Source organism: Ostrea edulis, chromosome 2, assembly GCF_947568905.1.
Source record: "Ostrea edulis chromosome 2, xbOstEdul1.1, whole genome shotgun sequence".
Lineage (NCBI taxonomy): Eukaryota > Metazoa > Mollusca > Bivalvia > Ostreida > Ostreidae > Ostrea > Ostrea edulis.
In genome coordinates, this window is record NC_079165.1 from 59,143,410 (window position 1) to 59,165,393 (window position 21,984).

Here is a 21,984-nt window from a genome sequence, read left to right on the forward strand (position 1 = left end):
AACTGATAACAAGGGGTTTTGCTTTTTTTCTTGGATGTAGGAAATCAAGTTAAACTTTTGAACATGAAGTGCATGTAAAGCAATGTAGATTATAGGGCACAGGTTGTTAACTGTACTCTTATATGTATTGTATGAACAGATGAACAGGTGTGAATTGGATGTGCAGTTAAATCACATATCATTTCATGCTTTGTAAAACGAGAGACTCATCTGTCAAATTTGCGGTGTGCGTATAAATGTATGCCTAATTCAAATGTAAAAACACTGTATAGAATTCAAATATGTACCATGTATTAAATTGAATTTTGATATGATAATGAACCTAATTATTCATGTAGATGAAGTCAGTAATTGTCTGGTAGTTTTGTAAATTGATTATTTTCCATTACAGCTAAGAAGTCCAATTTGCAATCAAAAAGACCTTGACATAGCAATTAGCCTGGTGGATAAAAATGAAAGATCTACAAGTCTTCGCTTAATCTTGACCTCTCCTACTGGACAAGGTCATGGGCAGGTGCGGCGCACAGGTGCCCCCTCCATAGATACTGGTTACTCTTCCATTAGATCTCAGGTGAGAGGCCCATAAAAGGGAAGTTTTTATATGGGAATCGGTGACTTACTCTGACGCACATAGTAAATGACATCTTGTTTTGTTGATGGAAATATGTTATGCAAGTGTGATTATGACAGGCGATTAAAAATTACATTTTTATGATTATCTGACATTCAATTTTAATGTACAGAGAAGTTTGGTGTGTAATCGAAGTTTTTCTTCTCTTGTTCCTTTTTCAAATCATTATGTGCTGTCTCTTTTTCATTGATTTACTGTAAATCACCCTGTTCTTATTAGAACTTTATTTCATGTACATTTGCAAGGTTTTTTTGATGCAGACGTAAGGTTCCTGTGAATAATTTTGTATATCTCTATATTGATAATCATATTGAATGTTCATTAGAATATGGCTCGCTGATTAAATCCGACAAGATCACAAAAATCAAGACCCACGTGATAGTAGGGATTTACAGTTTTACATATGAATTCACAATGAGTGAGGGAACAGCCCGAGTCTGTGTAGTGTTTTGAACCTTTTCATGTGGATGTTTGTCTCTTAGTGTTGGCCTTCCTGTTTTGGCTAAAAAGTGAAAAAGTTACCTTTATAAAATATATGTCTCTTAAATTAAAATGAATATCTCAATTTTCAATTACAAAGCTAGTCAAAGACCAAATCAGTCAATCTTTGTCTTAGTTTTTCCATATAACGACATTTTGGATCTCAGACAGGTGGAGAAATGTTCTAGAGAGGGATATACCTGTCAGATGACAGAGTAAAATACCTCTCATTTTGTACATCTACATATGAAATGATTGACACATTGTACACATATTTGTTATGATAAGTGCAGATTGTAGTGACACAGGGGGATCTAAACTGTGATTAGCTTCCTGCACAATAGCTCTGTGTTATCATGTTTATGTTACCTAGATGACTCTGTATTTTGTGGCTCCTTATGATAAAACATTCACGATGATAGTTCTGCTGTTGATTGGACTTGCATAAAAATTTGTTGCACTGCATGAAGCTGAATTTTTAGAATGAAATTAATCAGATGAAACCGTTGACCTTCACTGAATTAATACAAACAGGAAGTAGAGTGATGATGCAGAATAATGCTCTATGAATATGTTTCTCAAAGACTTACTTTTTTTTTAAGTTCAAAGATATCTTGTAAGGCTGTCTCGGATAAGTTATATGTTTGACATCGCCCACATGCACTGGTTTCAGTACAATCAACATTAATTTGTATAAAAAAGATGATATAGATAAATAAATAAAAACAATTTTGTTATAAATTTGTAAAAGCATCCTTTATTGCAATTAATTTTTTTTTTATTTTTGTGACAAAACACAAACTATTCATATAACATGCCATTATTGATCAGTTGAAATTCTATTTGAGGGAAGTTTTAACTTTTAATTATCTAAATGTCAAAGACTCAATATTGTATATACATTCTTTTCAATTTCACAAAGTAGATGAATTTAATTGACAATTGATTTGTTTGAAATTTTGTTTGTTTATATTTTTCCTCTCTCCCTCATAGGTTTTTGATTTTAGAACTTTAAACATAGAATTTATTTCAGACAGCCTAATACGGATTAATTTAATAGTATTATGTATTTTTCACAATAGGCATCAGAATTCTTAAAGGAAAATATTTGCATGAATTTATGTAAAGAAATGAGAGGTGAACAAAATGTTTAAACAAACATCTTGAGAGAAGTATCTGACAGCTACTTTTGATTTTGATAAACCTGTGACTAAATTTAGTAGACACTCAGGAAAAAACAAACTAGTTTTGTACAGTGTAATGTCTCACCATTAGAAAAAGGAAGTGAGAAAAAAGAAACAAACAAGACAGAAATAGAATGTCTTGTGTAAAACAGTTAAACACTGACTTCAGTAAACCATCCATATCAATCATGGCAGAGAAAGTCAGAAGATACAGCCAAGTCGATGGACACAGGATTTACACCGGGTTATCTAACAGTTCATCAGACCAATTATCTCCACATAAAACCAATCTGTAAAACACTAGGCTTATGCAGGTCAACAGATAAAAGAAAAAACCCAGAGAGGTGTTCCTGTTATGATTGTTGTACATGTATAGATTTAACAATCAAAGTGCTTGAAATACTGTAAATGTTAACTGCATGGACATGATGTTTGAGAATAGTACAAAATATGGGGGAGGGGAGGTGATAGCTGGGAGACCCTTACAGCTGATACAACAAAAGAATTTTTTTTTACCTGGTTGACAGGGACCTGTGTTATCTCACGTACATGTAAGTTGACGAGTGAGATATCGTGATGTACTGGGTACTGTCATCACCTGATAGCCTAGGTTCACTTGCCTGTATACGGCCAACCAGATCAGCTTCTTTACAGAGGATTTCTTCCAGTTATCGATTGACGTTTCACAAATTTAATGAGTCAGTAATTTGCTAATTTTACCAATATTATGCAACAAGTGATCAATCATATTCTGACAAGTATAATCCCTCTTTTATCTTTGAACTATCCAAGTAGTAGGTACTAATATCAGGATCGTTTTAATCTGTTTAGTCAGGATGTTTAAATACGGTCAGTTTATAATGGAGTAATGGGTGTTTTTTTTTAATTAAAGTACATCTGAAATGTTTTGGTTACGGTAGCAGTGCATTTATCCCAAAATAGCCCTAATTACCTGTAGAAACTGAAAGACATGCTTGAAATAAGAATACTGAATCAATATAAGGAAGATAGGTTCATATTACATCCATGGTGTAATTATTAGATCAGATTCAGATGAAATTGAATCTTGTAATGTGGTGAATGTGTATGAGAGGATGTGGCCAGTTTTAGAGGATTTTATGAGCATCTACTTAATGAGTGACTTAATGGACATGAATTCATATCAGTCAAACACACTACAGTACAACATCTAGTTCAAGGTTACACTGATCAAAACAGGCAATGTATATACCCTCAGGTAGCATTCAAAACCGGGAGTATCTACCCTCAGGTAGCATTCAAAACCGGGAGTATCTAAGAATAACCCAGATTACTTTTCCCAAGTACAGAATTTTAGATGATTATATACCTTGGCTTTTTTCTCTGTTTCCTAAGGTCACTGACCTGAATATATATACTGGTACTATAGAATATGATATATGCATTAGAAATTCTTAAACCAGCCTCAATCATTCTGAACAGTAGTTGTTGTGAGCCAACGAACACAGCAGGATTGGGTGGTCAGACCAGGACATTTCATTACTTGCCATCATACTATGTATTTCCCCATGCCATTCCTAGTTTATGATGTAAAGTAACGCAGAAAATCATAAAGCACGTCAGAATAAGATCCAGGTTAATTATTTATTAATGGCCTCACACTATAGTGCATAGAAATGAGCTGTTTTCAATTGTTGTATGACTGTTTGTGTTTTATGATAAGTACTTTGGATTAGGAAGTTATTTTTGATCTTTCTGACACTGCCAACTGCTGTTGTTTCTAGTGGAGTCATTTCCTTGCATTAGGGAAAGAATTGTTAGTTTGTTTAGTATTCTTGAATTTTAAATATAAAAATGAGACTATTGATGTGGCAAATGGAATTTATTTACATTAAAGTGTTTAGGTGATTTAAGAATAATTGTCACAGCTAGAATATGTGCACTGGTTGTTAGATGCTCTACTGTGAAGAAGCCACTGTATGTGAATTTATTTTACATTTCACATAAAGGACTAGTATATGATAACAGTCTTTCTGGGACCCTGTAAACTCAAAATTTTCAAGTTTTAAAGAAAAACTAAATTTTCTTTTACCTATATTTCATACAACAGATCATGTGCAATAAAATTTCACGTCTGATATTTATAATCATTTTGAGTTTAAAGCTTTTACATTCTACTAAAATTCAATGGAAATGCTATTTTTTATAATCAAATCATAATTTCTTTTAGAAAACATAGGGCACAGTTTTGGACTGACAGAATTTAGCTAACACATACAAGGGCTGTACAAAAAGTTTGTGGACATGTTATTTTTCTCTTTATAATAATGACTACTATGGCAGTTGTGTTGAGTAACAGTTTAATATAGGCCATCATTATGTAAATGTACAAATATCGGAACAATGCACAATACTTTAAGTGTGTTATCAGCATGAACACTTTGTATATACAAGTCGCACAGTCCAGCCCGACATAAAGCCAGATTTACGTCATGAGGATCCTTAATTTCTTATCCTTAATCACGTTCACTCACTTCTCACATCTCCTTAGCTATGAATCAGATGCAATAGAATACCATTTACTGTCCTCTCTGAGGATATTGAAAACTGAAGATTTGTTAACATCACAGATATACAACTTCACTCACTGTAAGGCATCTCATAATAACATGAAAATGGAATTTTGTATTTTCATTACATTATTCTTGCAGCATCTCCCAAATTGAACACGTCCATCAAAAAAATGTGTGTCACTTTTTAATAAATGACCTGGGTATGCTCCGATTATTCCCTGTTACTTATTTTTTCGTCTCTCCGGGTCTCTATCAGAGTTTTCCCGAGGCCAACACAGAATTTTATCATTGCATGCTGTTCCATTCTGAGGGCTAACATAGCTTTGTTCTTGTAACTGATTTAAAAAATATATGATTTGACGTCATCTTTACCATGACACCTTTTTGATATTTGTTCCTCTCCCAAAATGAATTGTCCACTTTGCGTTATTTTTCAGGGTCGAGATTTAGAATCCCCCAGTCCTCCACCAGGATCGCTGCCCCACAACTTCAGTCACAGTGTATCATGTAACTCCATCAACAGCGAGGGAGAATTTATCCCAGAAAGTGATGAGGTAAGATTCCCTCCATACACACATACGTTTCATATTTATATAAAAAAGAGGCTGATATACAGTCTTGAATACGTTTAAAAGATACCCACCTCTAAAACTGTCTCCTGTAATGCACAAGCAGTGGTTTAGCATTCAGGGTATTGTATTATCAGAGGTAGTTCACAAATGGTATAAACAGTCTTCCAGGTTTAAACTCCAAAGATTTCATCTGATGAGTTCATTTACTGAAGTACAGTAAAATACGCTTACTCCAGGTTTAAACATACATCTGATGAGTTCATTTACTGAAGTACAGTAAAATACACTTACTCCAGGTTTAAACTCCAAAGATTTCATCTGATGAGTTCATTTACTGAAGTACAGTAAAATACGCTTACTCCAGGTTTAAACTCCAAAGATTTCATCTGATGAGTTCATTTACTGAAGTACAGTAAAATATGCTTACTCCAGGTTTAAACTCCAAAGATTTCATCTGATGAGTTCATTTACTGAAGCACAGTAAAACATGCTAACAGCAAAGTGCTGGGGATGAACAATTTCAGTTCGTTAATATCTGATGAGATCATAATATGTCTTAACAGGGAATAAAACTCACTTCACTGTAAGCATGAATTCATTATAAGCATGTTCACTGTGACTGTGTATCTGAAGGCATGTGGAGTTTACATAAATTTTGATTTTGTACAAAACTAGCATAGTTTTGTACTTTTTACAGTATTGATAACACTCCAGCCCACAACCCAAAGAGTATTTTTAAAATGCTGATAATCATTCTTTTGTGAACATTCCATCTATGATTAGGAGGACTTGGTAGTAAAGCAGGGCAATGTTGAATGAAAAGTTTACAGTATTCAAATTGTTATACTGTTTATGACGTCATCATACAGAAACTAATATTAATACGGGATTCTCTAATCCTAATTTATGGGGCCCTACATGGACCAGGTGCTCTACCTTCTATCTCGCTGATATATGCAGTGCATTGCGAATCTCTGGCAATAGAATGGAAGGTCATACTTAATTAACTCTCCACATAGATGTTTACAAAGAACAACTTATAATTTAAATCTGTGAAAGATTAAAGACACTACCATTGATTCTACAAATACCCATCAATGAATAGATATATTACAGATAGTGGCATTCTACCCCTGCAAACAAAGTTTAGGGGGGTATATTGAAATCAGAAACTAGAGCATGGATTTTTCAGAAACTTTGTACACTCATTACCCACTATACGAAGATGTTCAACTGGTATTTTCATATTGATTGGACAATTTTTCTTTAATTTACAGGCTTTTTTCTATTTATGGACTTCGTCATTTTTTAAACTAAAAGGAATATATTTTAAAAATTCATGAAGAGATTTCATTTACACATTGTAACTACATTGTTCTTAGACTAAAGGTATGCATTTCTTATTTTAAATTAGAATATTTAAAGTATTACGGGAAGGGGGGTCTCTTTGCCTAGAGAATATCTTAAAAAAACAAATTAAAAGGTTTGAATCAGACCTTTACATACATGTTTTATTAAAGTAATATAACATTTATGTATGTATCCTTACAATTTGATTTATAGTGAATGCATGAATATTTTCTGTTGGGGGGGGGGGTCATAGTCTATATCTAAACTTTGTACCAAATTAAGAGAAATGATAATAAACAATTGAATTCTCTGAAAATCCTATAGTGTTTATAATGAGCATCACTGGTAATATTTTGATATTTGATTGGGTTTTTTAAAAGCAACAACTTCAGTTAAAAAAATATATATATACTAGCGGACCATTTGATTAGACAACTTCTGGTTTGATTTGAGGAAGTTTGTTTTATCCATTATATAGTGTGCCCTGCGGGGGTATTTGTCCTAGAACAGTTAATTTTGTTTATTTTGTTAGACCAAAAAATATTAGTTATAGGGTAATTTAACATTAAATAAGGCAACCTGTTGATCTAAGAAAGTTCAACCTAAATGGATAAGTTTTTGTTTTGCAGGAGTAAGTGATGCCTGGAGGAGGTTGTGTCAGCTGATTCATGTTTAGTGTTCAAAAACATGGATCAGGTTTGACCTCTTTTGAACTCCCTGCCTAGCCCCCTACTGGTTTGTCTCTTACTTGACAAAAGGGATTTCCCACTAAGAAATGAATTAAAGCACTTAATTTATATATTAGTTATGTGGTTATGTCTGGACTTCAAAGCTTGTCAGGGAAGTCAATTCATAATTTATTTTATTCAAACTTGACATTAATGTTGAGTTCTGATTTATACTGTATACATTTATATGATCAGGTTTTCATTTTTCTAGCATTCTTGTAAATCACAATACATACTTCTACATGACCATATACTGTGTTTTGGAAATTGAAAAACAAAATGAGATGCATATACTATTTATATCTATGTGACATTTACGGTTCTTTATGTGTATAGTTTATATAAATGCACAAGTCCTGAATTATGCAAATTATAAACATGTTTTGGGCATAATTAGCATGAAATGAAAAAAAAACTTTCCTATCCAGGTTTGAATTTTACAGAAATTTATAATCATTAAATGTAGCAGAGAATATTCAAAAATATGTAACTTCTTTCATTCCTTTGAGGCAATAATAGCACCCAAGAAACACCTGTAAATATGATTTCTCATGAATTTCATTCACACCCTGTTTGTCGTTCCATAATATTCTTGAAAATCTCATTTGCAAAAGCAGTAAGAAATTTCTTATCCTATTTGCTCAGCTGTTTTTTACTTCCCATCGCATATCTTGAAGCTTTAATTTCATTACATGCAGTTGTCACAGTTGTGAATTAGTACGAAGTATGCTTTGGGTATTTGAATTTATGATGAAGGGCATTTTTTAATGTTGTTTATTATGAACTACCAGGGTAATTTTAGGGTCTGTCTTTGTTTGGGTATGATATCAATTTAACTTTCTGCAGTCATGACGATGTGTCCACACAGACTTGGGATAATTTGTAATTCAGATTGTGGGTTTTGTTAATGTGCTTTAACAACATTGTACCACAGCATTTTGATACTGCATTATTATAAATAAGTCAAAATGTGTAGGTGAATTGCCTTCTAGAGTAATTAATTTCATCTTCATTGAAATACTTAGAATTTATCTCTCTTTTTTATGGACTTGAATGGGAGGCACTAATGCAGTTGTCACAATTTATGAGGTACCAGTAGACACGTTTACATACATCAGTGTGCATCTGTATGTCTTTTTTAAAAAAAACTATTTTCGTTGTAGAGTTAACTGTTGTAACTATTATTAATACTTCTGTCAAGAATATCATTTTTGTAAATATTTCATGTGTTTGTAAAGAGCAGCAATTTGTGAAAATGATATGGTGTGATTTTGAAATCATGCTCATATTCCCAATTACTTGTCCACAGTAGGTTTTTCTATCCAGGGATAATATTGCCAACAATGAATGACACATCAAAATTTGAACGTAAGATTGGAGTCATTTTAAAATTCACCATCAAGTATAAAAAAAAACTTAACATATGACAAGAGATAATTAATTAATATTGAACCTAATGTGAAGATATTTCTCAGGTGTATCTGCATTAAAAAAAACTTTTCAAAGGTTCATGAAATTATTTTGTGTGTGTTTTTAATGGTAGCTTTCATAAAGGCTATTATAAGAAATCAAACAAAGGGCCTCCAGTGTGTGGGATCTGGTGTGAGGTTTCATATAATTTTTATGCCCTAAATTCGGCACTGTTCATTATCTAAAGAGGGACCTAGTTTACTGAAAGTTTCTGTTTAGTCATGCTGGTTTGTAAATATCACTGGAAAACTTCAGTTGTCAGAAACTGATAACATCTTTTTCTTGTAACATATTCTGTTACCAAGTCGAATGTGCATGGGAATATTTTCTCCTCTCCTCCCCCTCCAAATATTCTGATAATTTATCACTGTAGTTGGTTAAAATGTTAATACTAAAGAACTTGATCAATCCATGGATGAAGTTCATAAAAAGATGAGAAGGGAAATTACTGCAAGAATTGTTGCCAGACCTTGAAACATTATTGAATATGTTGATACACAATTCTGTCTTTTTTTTCAGACTGTTTACAGAAGTCCTGATGGTTCAATAGGAGAGAGTAACATATCACTAGACAGCAATTACTTGAGCTCTTAGTAAGTTTTCTTTTAGAAAGGTGACCAATAATTTTACCGGTGGCTTGTTTATGTTTATGTGTGTAGCAACTAGCCACCATATGTGAATTTGATGTAAACAGCATTACTATGTATTGAATGTCAGTGCGCATGTACCAGTGCAGAAAACAACTACCACTTACCCCTGTAACAAGACAGACACAATGGGTAATCCATGGGAAATTTATATAACATACCCATTATAATGACTCTGTAACAAAGACACATGCACATCTGCATGTGTGCATGCACACATATACAGACACATACACATACACACATACCGGTATATACTCTATATACCAAGTCTATCAGGAACTCTCAAATTCAGCTTCTTGGTCAGAGTCCTTGTAATGGCCTATGTTTTGATCATAGAAGTAAAGGTCTTTTCCTCTTGCCATGTAAAGATTTGTTACAGAGAAACACATAGTTAACATTCCTAATGATTGTATAAGTTGTCTATTAAGTAACAAAGTTTCATGTCGTGGAATTCTAATAAATAGTTGTATTCATGTCAAGCATTTACCTATATTCAGTAGTTTACTTGTTTGTATCACAGCTGTGCATTTGATAGCACAGACCGGATATAGTCTCATTATATTCTGTTGTATGTTTTGAGACACCTAAACTTTGTTATTGCAGTGGTGGTGATACCTTCCCACTGAGGGGGCGTAACAGTTCACGCAGAAGTATTTTACCGGGTGATAGAGATGATGGTGAGCTTTTGGAATAATAATTACACCTGCAACATTCATTAAAAAAAAATTAAGATATATTTTAGCATATTTTTGAAAATAAGATATTAATTTGATAATTGCCTGCCGGATATCTTTTGAATATAGTACATGTACCTTTTTCACAAATACAGTAAAATATCTGTATCTCAAATATGGTTTATCTCGAATACCCCGCTTGAGTCGAAGTTGACCGCCGGTCCCGGCCGTTTTCCCTATATAAATGATTTTAAAAACTTCTGATATTTCGAACACGGTAATCTCGAATACTCCGCTTATGTCGAAGTATTTTCAAGGTCCCATACCCTAAATTCACCTGGTTTATCTCGAAGTGCAGTCAATTTTCTGCTCTGCTTACCATACCTGGCGTCGTTAAGTCGCACATTCTTCACACCCGCAGCTACATCAATTATAATTAATGACCGCTAATCCACGCTCGCCTTTTCCGAGTAGACCCAGGTCGCAATAAATGGTTCAACAGCTTGGGTGATTAGTGAAGCCTTTCAATATTATGGCTAAAGTTCACCGCCAATTATGAACTAACACACCCGATTCCAGGGATGGTGTTTTGAAAGACACACGCTCTATCATTAACATGTGGGTTAGATAAACGCACAAAATCGTCGAAGTTCGCTTGAAGGTAATGCTCTTAATAACGATAATGCATTTAATAATACACACTTCATCATTAAAACTAGTACAGAGAAAACACGAAAATTTCTTTGATAAACATTTAAAAGTTTGGGTTTTTTTTTAAAATCCGTCTTTTTTGTTTCTTACGTGATAAGTTCTTTCAACGCAATAACTACATCCCAGTCGAGCCTGGACATCAGTAAACTTAAAGTAAGCATACAGGCACGATCATCTTAATTTTGAAAGACATTGTGAATTCAATTGGATGTTTATATATATTTAAAAAACGAAATGTTTGTCTTTGAAATTCCACAATATTAATTTATCAACTTGTATTAAACTATAAGAAACGGCAACGGGGTTTTTGTTTATAATGCAAATCGTATACTATGCATCAAATATCCTCCTTCAAAAAAAAAATATCCAAGATCAATTTTGGATATCTCGAACCCCCGGATATCTCGAAGTTTTTTCGAGGTCCCTCGGACTTCGAGATAGAGATATTTTACTGTATGTTGATGACCACACATGTACACAAACACTTCACTTATTTCAGAACCTCGAAATCAATTTGGGACATTCCCAAGAAGTATGGGCTCTCTGTCTCAACAAATGGTGGATGGTCCAAGTACATTTCCACGGATAAGACCCACGGTCAGTTCCCGGCCAGACCTCAGTAACAGTCTACGGTCGGTGATGTCGTCCAGGGGGAGTGAAGGTACCATGTCCACTGTCAGTTCCAGTAGTAACAGCAGTGGCTTTCCTCCAGACCATGACATGGATTCTCCAGATGGACGCAACATGATCAAAAGAAACAGTGATCTGGATAGTCCTGTATATGCATTAGCAGATCTCTCATTATCAAAATGTAAGATTCTTTAATACTGAACATTGATTGCCTGAATATTAATACATGTAGATTTATGTTCAAACTTATATGAAAGCAACAATATTTTTTCTCTTGAATGATTATATTATGTATAAAGGTGCTAGACAAATTGCACAGAAAATTCAATGCTCAATTGATTTGATACTTCAAATCAAAAGAGGAAGAACTCAATTTATTTTGGGGTCAAAAGGTCAAAGTGCAAGATTGCTATTGGACTTCATAGGAGAAGCTTGTAGACACTTTACAGGTCACATTTTATGCTTTATTGATTTGCTACTTCATGTGTAGCTTTATTATCAAGAGAGGATAAACCCTATTGGTTTTGGTGTCCAAAGGTCAAGGTCACTACAGGACTTGTGTTTACTGGTTGCCAACATGGCAAGGGGATGCTCGCTTTGCAGAGCTCATTTTTCTTCTTATAAACCATACTCAGTTCTTGTAGTCCTCAATCAAGGAATATAAATTGAAAGCTGATTCTGCATGTCAGTTGATTTAAAGTGTAATATGTATTTTCAGCCCCACGTTGTCCTGTGAATTGGAAGGCAGGTGCCATGTTGGGAAGTGGAGCATTTGGTGAAGTGTATGTTTGTCATGACAAAGACACAGGCAGAGATTTAGCCATGAAAGTAGTTCGATTAGAACACATGAATGCTGAAACATCCAAGGTTTGACTCTTACTGTAATAGAAAAATATAATAACTGTCATGTAAATGGCTGGGGCATACAAGTGGTGGTCTTGTCCTTCTGTCTTCAGTTCATTCATTAGTGATAACCTTCTGTATGAACTGGACCTCATATTTCTGACCACCCTATTGGGGTTGCCTTCATCAAACCTTATACATAGATATATCTTTAGAAGAGCATGACTCTGTGCCCGAATTTATGGTTTCACATATTCTTGACATTATATATTTGGTCATATATTGAGAATGCCTTTAGCAATCATCATATTTAGAAACAGCTTGGTGAGAGCATGGCAACTATGTCCAAATGTTTATGTCACTTGAGCCAATTTCTCAAGTGTGCCTTTCTGATCATTATTTGTCTGCTGAAGTAAACCTTTTAGAATATCATCTTCTCTAGAACAGACTAAACCACTGGGTCAATTTCAACCAAGCTTGGCACAAAATATCCTTAAGTAAAGGTGATTCTAATTTGGCCAAGAAAGATGAAACTTTTGTGAAAACTTTGTGACTTATTGAAAATTCAAGTTTGTCTAAATCTTGGCTCCCAGCGGTAGTGAGGGGCCACAATAGGGGATTAATACTTTACGTGGAGGATATATAGGAAAAATGTAGTGAGGGGCCACAATAGGGGATTAATACTTTACGTGGAGGATATATAGGAAAAATGTAGTGAGGGGCCACAATAGGGGATTAATACTTTACGTGGAGGATATATAGGAAAAATCTTTTCAATAACAACAGGGCCATGGTTGTTCATATTAGTGTGCAAGCATTGGGGCCACAATAGGGGACCAATTTATAAGGAATTTCTTTTAAAAAGATCTTCTCAAGAACAGCAGGGCCAAGATTAGCTTTTTTTATATGCAAACATCCTCAGATAGTGCAGATTCAATGTTGAATTAATGACCCTGCAGTAGGTCGGGGCCACAGTACGAATTTAAAGTATACATGGAAATATATAGGGAAATAAATTTAAAAATTTGAAATTCTCAAGAACAACGGGACCAAGATTGGTATGTGTTCACCCTCAGATATTTGAATCATCTCCTGGGAGGTATGGTGGGGCCATATTTATTTTTTTTTTTTTTTACCTCACCTGAGCTGAAAGCTCAAGTGAGCTTTTCTGATCACCCGTTGTCCATAGTCTGTCTGTAAACTTTTCATACTTTCGACTTTTCACTGGGCCAATTTCAACCAAACTTGATACAAATCGTCGTTGGGTGAAGCGGATTCAAGTTCAAATGAAGGACCATGCTATTTTCAAAGGGGATATAATCACAAAAATGCAAAAATAGGGTGGGGTCATTTAAAGATCTTCTCAAGAACCATTGACCCAGAAAAGTTGAAAGCTTCTTAACATAGTGAAGATTCAATTTTGTTAAAATCATTACCCTGGGGGTAGGGTGGGGCCACAATAGGGGATCCAATATTTCACATGCGTGCGAATATATAGGAAAAATCTTTAAATGTCTTCTTCTCAAGAACCACTGGGCCATAAGAGTGGAGATTTACCTGAAGACTTTCTGTTATAAAGTAGGTTCAAGTTTGTTGTGATCATCGCCCCCGGGGATAGAAGAGGCTACAATATGGGATCAAAGTTTTACATGCTGATATTTAGGAAAATCATCTTCTCCAGAACTAATGGGCCAATTTCAACCAAACTTGGTACAAATCATCCTTGGGTGAAGGGGATTCAAGTTTGTTCAAATGAAAGGCCATTCCCCCTTCAAAGTGGAGATAATCTCCATAAATCTCCGCGGAGAGTCTGGTTGCACGAGATTAACAAAATCTCGATCATTTTAATGCTTTGAAATAAACAATATGGCAGCTGCTACTAAACATAAGTCATGCATTGATGGAAATAACAACAATAATCCCCCAAAGAAGAAAACATAATGAGGCCAGAAATTCAAAGAACAATATGCAAGTAAACATCTATTCGTTTCGAAGTCAGAAAGGGGGAGTTTGTATACTAAATGTACAATCTGTTTGACAAACTTCAACATTTCTCACGGCGGGGAAAATGACTTTAAAAAACTTGCCAGAATAACTGACACAGTAACTGTAAAATTATGATATACTAATGTAGGAAGTTTTGTACACAAGTTTTAGAAGGTAAAATCAATAAAAGATGTATAAAATTTTACTTTCTGCAGTTGTAAAATCATTTAATGCTTGACAATTAGTATGTCTAAATTCATTAAATTTGGATTTGAAATATGCCTAAAATTGCTCAGGTTACATATTTATTCATAAAAGTTCTCCAGTGGCAGGGGGTCTGACCCCCACCTTACTATTTTCCATTTCATAATGTTGGCAGCTCTGAAGGTGACTCAGGTGAGTGATGTGGCCCATTTATTAATAAAAATTTTTTTTTTTACAAATTTTACATAATACATGAATACAGGGGGAAAAATCTTTTAAAAATCTTATCTAGAACAGCAAGGCCATGTTAGTAATATAATTATTGAAGCATCCCTATGCTATGTGGATTCAAGTTGGGGTAAGTGATGCGGGTTTGGACATAATATGGGGTCAAAATATTTTGTGGGAATGAAGAGAGTAAAAACATCTTTTGAAAATCTTCTGAAGAATAGCATGACAAATATAACTCGTGTGAGCATTGTGTACACATTTACTTTTTATATGGCATTGACATTACTTTTCGAGATTTTGCATTTACTTCATTTCTGAACAACCACAGTGAGGAATTCATGTCCTAGGTACACATTTTTAGTTTGGGAATTATTTTTTTTTTTGTGGAAAACTGGAGTGTAGCAGAGAAATGTGCTCTTGACATTATATTTTTGGTTTTCTGAGTAACCTATTGAGAATGCCTTCACCAAACATCAGAGACAGCTTGGTTCTAAATGTCATTGACACTACATGTCTAGATTTTGTTTAGCTCGTTCTGAACAACCACATGAGGAATTCATGCCCTAGGTTCACATTCTCAATTTAGTCATTTTTTATAGAACAGAAAAATTTGTATTTTATCGCAATTGAGTTAATATAAAATTTAACTGAAATTCATGTCCTTTTTTTCTATTCTTGCAGGAAGTCCGTGCTTTGGAAAATGAAATTCATCTGTTGAGGAACTTTGAACATGAGAGAATTGTCTCATACTTTGGTTGTGCACAAGACAAACAATCATTATATATCTTTATGGAATACTTACCAGGAGTAAGCTGACTTTTAGTTGCTTTGACACATACCACATTTAATTATACAGAGCAGTGGTAGCTATCAGTGGTTTATTTCCTGTAATCTTACTCCCGGATTATTCAATAGGCTATGAAATATTATCTACTATGTTTGAATATTCTCTTCTTCATAAATATTATTTTTTATGTTTTTTGTGAACATTTTGTGTGTTGTAATACTTATTCTTTGAAAGAAACACAAAGTAAGGATCTTGATAATAGATTGTAATGATGACGTAATATATATTAAGTCTTTATTTTCTGTGAGAATGACATTAATAATTATTGGAGGATATGTGATCTAGTAAAACTTTCTTTTGTAATTTTACATTTGTTATTCTGTTTTTACAGGGTTCTATTAAAGATGAAATCACAAAGTATGGATCTCTGACAGAAAATGTGTCCCGAAAATACACAAAACAAATGTTAGAGGGTCTGGCCTACCTCCATAAAAACGTAATAGTACATAGAGATATTAAAGGTTAGTATAAGTTGTTGTTAGAGAGATATGTTGTACCACTTCTTTTTCAAATTAATGCAATATAATTTCTTTATTGTGGCAGTATTTATTCCTTGTTGAGGCCCTACATGGAAAATGTGGCAGCCCTGTATAGCAATCACATTTTTTGTCCATTCAGATGTCTGTCCGAATCACTTTTATTGTGACTTTATTTGTTGAATAACTTTAAACATAAAGCTTTCATATTTTATACATAGGTAGTTGAACATTTAAGGACGACACCTGTAGATTTTGGGGTCATGAGGTCAAAGTCGCAATAGACCCTCAATCTGAAAATTAACTATGTTTTCATTTTGACATGATAAGTTGAAAAAATTTCAGTGTAGACCTTTCATATTTTATACAGAGGTTGTTGATGATTACAAAAAGACATCCCGTAGATTTTGTTCTGTCCATCAGTCTGTCTATTCATCATTTCTTTCATTGTGACACAATATCTTGAATAGTTTTAGACATGAAGCTGTCATCGTTTTATTCAGAGAATTAAAGGTAGAGACCTATTAATTATGGAGCAAAGGTCAAGGTCACAACAGACCTTCAGTCCATTGTGGCTTGATAAGTTGAAAAGTTTTCAACATAGAGCTTTCACATTTTATTAGAAAGGTAGTTAATTTAAAGAAGGAAGGAAGAAACCTATAGCTTATGCACATCTGTACAGCTACCTGTCTGTCATCACTTTTGTTGGGACTTAAAATCTTAAACAGTTTTCAACAACAAATACTTTATTTAGGTAGTTGATCATTAAAGAAAGATCCCTATGGATTTGTTGATCATAAAGTCAAAAGTCAAGGTCATGGCAGACCTCCCCACTAAGTTTACAACACTTAGAGCTTTCATATCTTATATTATGAAAGTAGTTAATCCTTCAGTTGAACATAGAAATGCAGATTTTTGGTAAAGAGCATAGTCACTTTTCTCTTTCATAACAAACATTAATGAATTCTCGATCATTAATATGTACATGTAATATATGAAATAAGTTCAATTAAGCAGGGCCCTTCCTGACTGGGTCATTTTTCTAGTTTGAAATAGTATTACTGTCAAGTGTTTTAGTACTCATAAGATAATAAATTATTATAGTTGTGTTCTTCCATTGTCAATCAAATCACTTAATACAAGTGTATTTCACAAGATTTTATTTTGATGAAATTTCACTTTTGAGATTTATCAGAGAAACATAGAATTTTGGTAAATATTTAATTTGTTCAGCACTACATATATATCAATATGTCAAACTGAATAGAATTAATGAAATGATTACTCTGTTTCTTTCTGTTTACTCAACCGAGACAGTATCAGCTGGACCAGTTCTTGTTTAACACTGTTTTATTGCGATACTTAAAATCGTCTACTTTCATTCCACTTTCTATTTAGAACTATGCTTTTTTAAGCCATTCTTAAATACATCTATCTAATTAATTGTTTGTATTTACATGATGATGAATCCAAATAGAATATTTACAATAATCTTATTTCATACAATGGTAAAGTTCTCACCAGTGAGAGCTGATTTACTGTGACTACAGATAAATTGATATAAAGCACACATATTGTTACTAAAATGATTTCCTTTTGTTCTGTAGGTGCTAATATACTGCGAGATGGCAATGGCAACATTAAGTTGGCTGATTTTGGTGCCTCTAAGCGACTTCAGACGATTGTCAGTGCAACTGGGCTGCATTCTGTTGTGGGCACTCCTTACTGGATGTCTCCAGAGGTTATCAATGGTGAAGGCTATGGGCGCAAGGCTGACATCTGGTACGATACTTACTGATCCTCACATAGTCCCAAGTTTCTAAGTACCTTTTTGATGAAAAGGAATATGTGCTTCTTACTTAGATTGAAGCTTTCGTAACTGTAGATGTAATATCTGTTTTGTTATTATGCTTGTTTGTTCACTGGTTCTCTTGTAACAGTAATAGTTTCACTATGGCATCTTCTTTCTCTCTACAGGAGTGTGGGTTGCACCATTGTGGAAATGTTAACTACCAAACCTCCATGGGCCGAATACGAGTCTATGGCTGCATTATATAAAATCGCAATGGAGAAGAAACCAAAATACGCATTGCCAAATCATGTTTCAGAACTCTGTCATGATGTTCTTATTAAAACGTTTGATCGAAATCCGAGCACACGGCCAACTGCAATAGACTTGTTAGGTCACAGGTGGATATCTGGGTAATGACATGGAGTATTAGTGGTGTGTTGCAGACACTTTCTAGGAAGACGTGTTCATCTGCAGCACTTTCAACTGAAACTAGAAGTGTTTAAAGGGAGTTATCTTTGTCAAACAAAGCATACATCTCTTGGTGTTTCTCCTGCAGAAAATCCAGGGATTGTAATTCTGACGTATCAAGGAGTATTGAATACCCACAGAAGTCTTTCAAGAATGGTGTACCAGAAATACTGAGCCGTATCAGAAACGTCTAATCAAGTTCCTTGGATTTGGTATGCAGGATTGCTGTTTAAGTTTCTGATGGGCATATCCTAGCTTTAAAGCAAGAGTGGTGAATCAGAGCATCAGAACGAGGGATATGTCTGAATAGACAGACTCTGTGAATATAAGTATTAAGAAGCTACTGATGGTACTTTAATATTCAAACCCACCTTCTCATTGTAAAAGATTACAACCTTCCATCTCATTATTTTTACCTTATTGGAAAACCATCAGTGATTAAAAAATCTGTTTTATTTGATCAGCAAATTACCAGCTGAAATGTGCAAACATTGGGCAGAAGATACTATGCATCCATTTTGTTTTTTCTAAGTTACTGTATCTTTATATTATGGAAGATGAATTTCCAGTATTTTCTCTAGTCTTAGCATGAATTTGGAAAGAAATTTTAGCATGTTTTTGTATTGATATAATGATTCTGCTATTTGACAGGTCTTGTAATTTTTCATAGAGAAAGTTTGATGATAAAAAAAGAAAGTTTGATGATAAAAAAAACCTGGAACTGATTCCGTCAAGATTTGCATGCACCAGTGCTCTATTGAGAACCTTTCTTGTACATGTACATTTTAAGGGATTTTTTATGATAATGAACAAAAATCATCGAATTTTTGAGATTATAAAACAAAATGTTGCACTAGTGAAATATGATATTACAGTTTCAGTACTTCTGATTCAATTGTATACTCCTTTTGTACAGAGTATTTTGCAGCATACAAGATGTTCATTTTATCTAACACCACTGGCCTCTATTTGGAATACATGTGTCATTTTTCATCGCATAAAATCATGCTACGAACATGTTCTGTTGGTCTGCTGTTAGAAAAATATAATATGTACATGCCTTTGTTAGGACACCTGAGAAACGTGACTGCTATTCATGAGTTCTCCATTTCTTATGTTCTTGAAGTGAATTGGAATCTACTAAGTCAATGTTTGCTATGAATTACAGCATATTAATTATATTATAGCAGAGGGAGTTTAACCTGGCTACAAGAGTTGTTTGTTTAAACTGCCTGATGTTTCATAGGTGCAATGATTTTTCTTAGGAACTTTTGGGCATTATTCCCGTTCTGTATTAGATGATTTTGTAAGCTGAAGATGGCTATGAAAATATACCTCTAGTATGCAAGTTCAGCAGAATTTTTTAGCATATTTAGCCATGACATCCAATGGCAGTTTCAAGGTAGTTTTATTTAAACTTGATGTCATATGTGTTGATTGGTCAGAGTTATGCAAATAGGGTACAAACATATTTTTTCTACACTGTTAATGACTAGATGATATCCAATTCTTTAAAATATTTCTAAGAGTGTCGTTTTAAACTATTTTTGTAATAGAAATTAGTTTTGGCTGCCTGCATTGATTGAAAGAAAATCAGATTTATGGATTTATTCATTAAAGAGGAGTTGTTGAATGAAATTCCATTACAGTTTTTCATTAGTACTAAACATTCTGTCAGTTCTGATCTATTTTCCTACTACATGTACACCATCTAACACAAATTATTCAAACCAATGGGGAAAACATGCAACAATACATAAGGAACACTTTTTTCATCAGGAGTGCATTTATATGAAGTATTTGCAGTATTGTCTATTCTGTTATTAAGGATTTCACATAGTGAGTTAAGTAAGGACTGTGTATCGCATAAACCTGTTTTGTTTCCCAAGCTGAGGGACTTGGCTATGTGAATATGATCATGTATATACTAATCCCATGTCTAAATTAATACAGTTTCTTCATTTATGTTCTGAGGCAACACAATTGAATGTCAGAAAACACATCAAACCTAGGGATACTTGATTCAAATGATTTTGAGTCGGTCCATCTGGGCGTATTTTGGGAGAAAGAAGGTGATTACTCCACAGTTTGTAGGTGCATAGATTGAATTTGTGTCAATGTTGTTGCAATAGTAATCATCAGTCTTCCAGCTGTTTCATTTATGAATTTGAAAGAAAACGTGCTCTTAAAATATAACAAAAACCAGAAAATTTTGGTAGGGTTCTTAATGATTTATATAAGTATATTACCTTTTAAATGTGGATAGAAAATACATGTGTACCAAGTTTTGTGGGTTCCAAGTGAAACAAGTTTTTCTAGGTGAGAGCTTTCCGAAAATCTAAGACTGCTGTTTTGGTCTACCAATTTTTCATATACAAAGAATCTGGTAACATTGATACAAAGCACTCTCTGATTGATTGATGCACAGTCCTGACTTTCTGTCTTTGCATAGGTATGCATTGTATATGACATTTGTATAGTTTTGAAATATTTTAAGTATAAATAGTAGCTAAACCTGATGAATTTCACAAAGAATGTGATAGATGGAAGTAAAAACTCCAAGTCCCAGTGATTGTATGTATATAAGTGTAAATAATATGTACAGTGTTCATATACTAAGCAATGAAATACAGTCTATACTTAATTTTACAGGCTTTAATGGCAAGTATTAATCTGAACTGTTCTAGTGAAACACAACTAACAGCTTAACTTCAGGAAAAAGGGGAAATAATGGAAAATAGTGGAAAATGTTTTCATTTCATTTTATTTTTTTAGCATTGTTTTGGGATATGTAAATGTTAGTTTAAAATTGATTTTTTCTAAAAACTTTTAAACAGGTTTTTTTGAAAGAAATGACACCATAAATTCTTATATTTTATACTATATGAAATATTTTGAAGATGTATATTTTGCAGTGGAAAGACATATTAAACAATGTTAGTTGTGTTGAACACCTTTTTTAAATGTAAGAAAATGCTGGATGAAAGTGTATTAATCAACCGAGTTCACAATATAAATGTTCATAAAAGATGTCAGCTCATTGTATATGTACATAAAAATTTGAATGAATGGATGTTAAGAACAAATTTTCTATCATATTAAGTTATATATATATATATACACACACATACATTTATATATATTATATATTCTATAGATCAGTTATTATTATAAGATATTATTATTTTGTATGCTAATCATGTGTCAGTTGATAAACAGGCACATAATGTCATTTCCAATATTTTACGTAATAAAGTGTCCTAACAAAATCCATTTTACAAAATATGAATTTTTAGAGTTGACAAGTTTTAACTTATTGTTATATGTATGATTATTATTGGAATTATTTTATTGAAAGAAACTGTTTATTTTTATTTCTATTATGAGTATTAATTACTTGGAATTCTTTTGAAATTCAGTGAATTTTAACTTGACATACTGGTATGTTGATATTTGAAAACCAAGGAAGTAGAATATTTTGTAAAGTCAATCAATAATTAGATGG

The 21,984-nt window shown here is 33.4% G+C and overlaps 1 protein-coding gene across 3 annotated transcripts in view; it reads left to right on the top strand.

The window, feature by feature from the left end:
- Positions 1–21,984, top strand: part of LOC125680454 (mitogen-activated protein kinase kinase kinase 2-like) — a 37,824-nt gene that overhangs the window by 15,633 nt on the left and 207 nt on the right. For all 3 annotated transcript variants that reach the window (XM_048920057.2, XM_048920059.2, XM_048920058.2), the window contains exons 6-15: positions 392–571; positions 5,285–5,401; positions 9,487–9,560; positions 10,221–10,294; positions 11,502–11,813; positions 12,351–12,499; positions 15,578–15,703; positions 16,075–16,204; positions 17,827–18,001; positions 18,197–21,984. The exon at positions 18,197–21,984 is cut by the window's right edge and continues 207 nt beyond it. In XM_048920057.2, the coding sequence (XP_048776014.1) occupies positions 392–571; positions 5,285–5,401; positions 9,487–9,560; positions 10,221–10,294; positions 11,502–11,813; positions 12,351–12,499; positions 15,578–15,703; positions 16,075–16,204; positions 17,827–18,001; positions 18,197–18,425 (1,566 nt within the window). In that variant the 3' untranslated portion in view covers positions 18,426–21,984. The remainder of the gene's footprint in view (positions 1–391; positions 572–5,284; positions 5,402–9,486; positions 9,561–10,220; positions 10,295–11,501; positions 11,814–12,350; positions 12,500–15,577; positions 15,704–16,074; positions 16,205–17,826; positions 18,002–18,196) is intronic.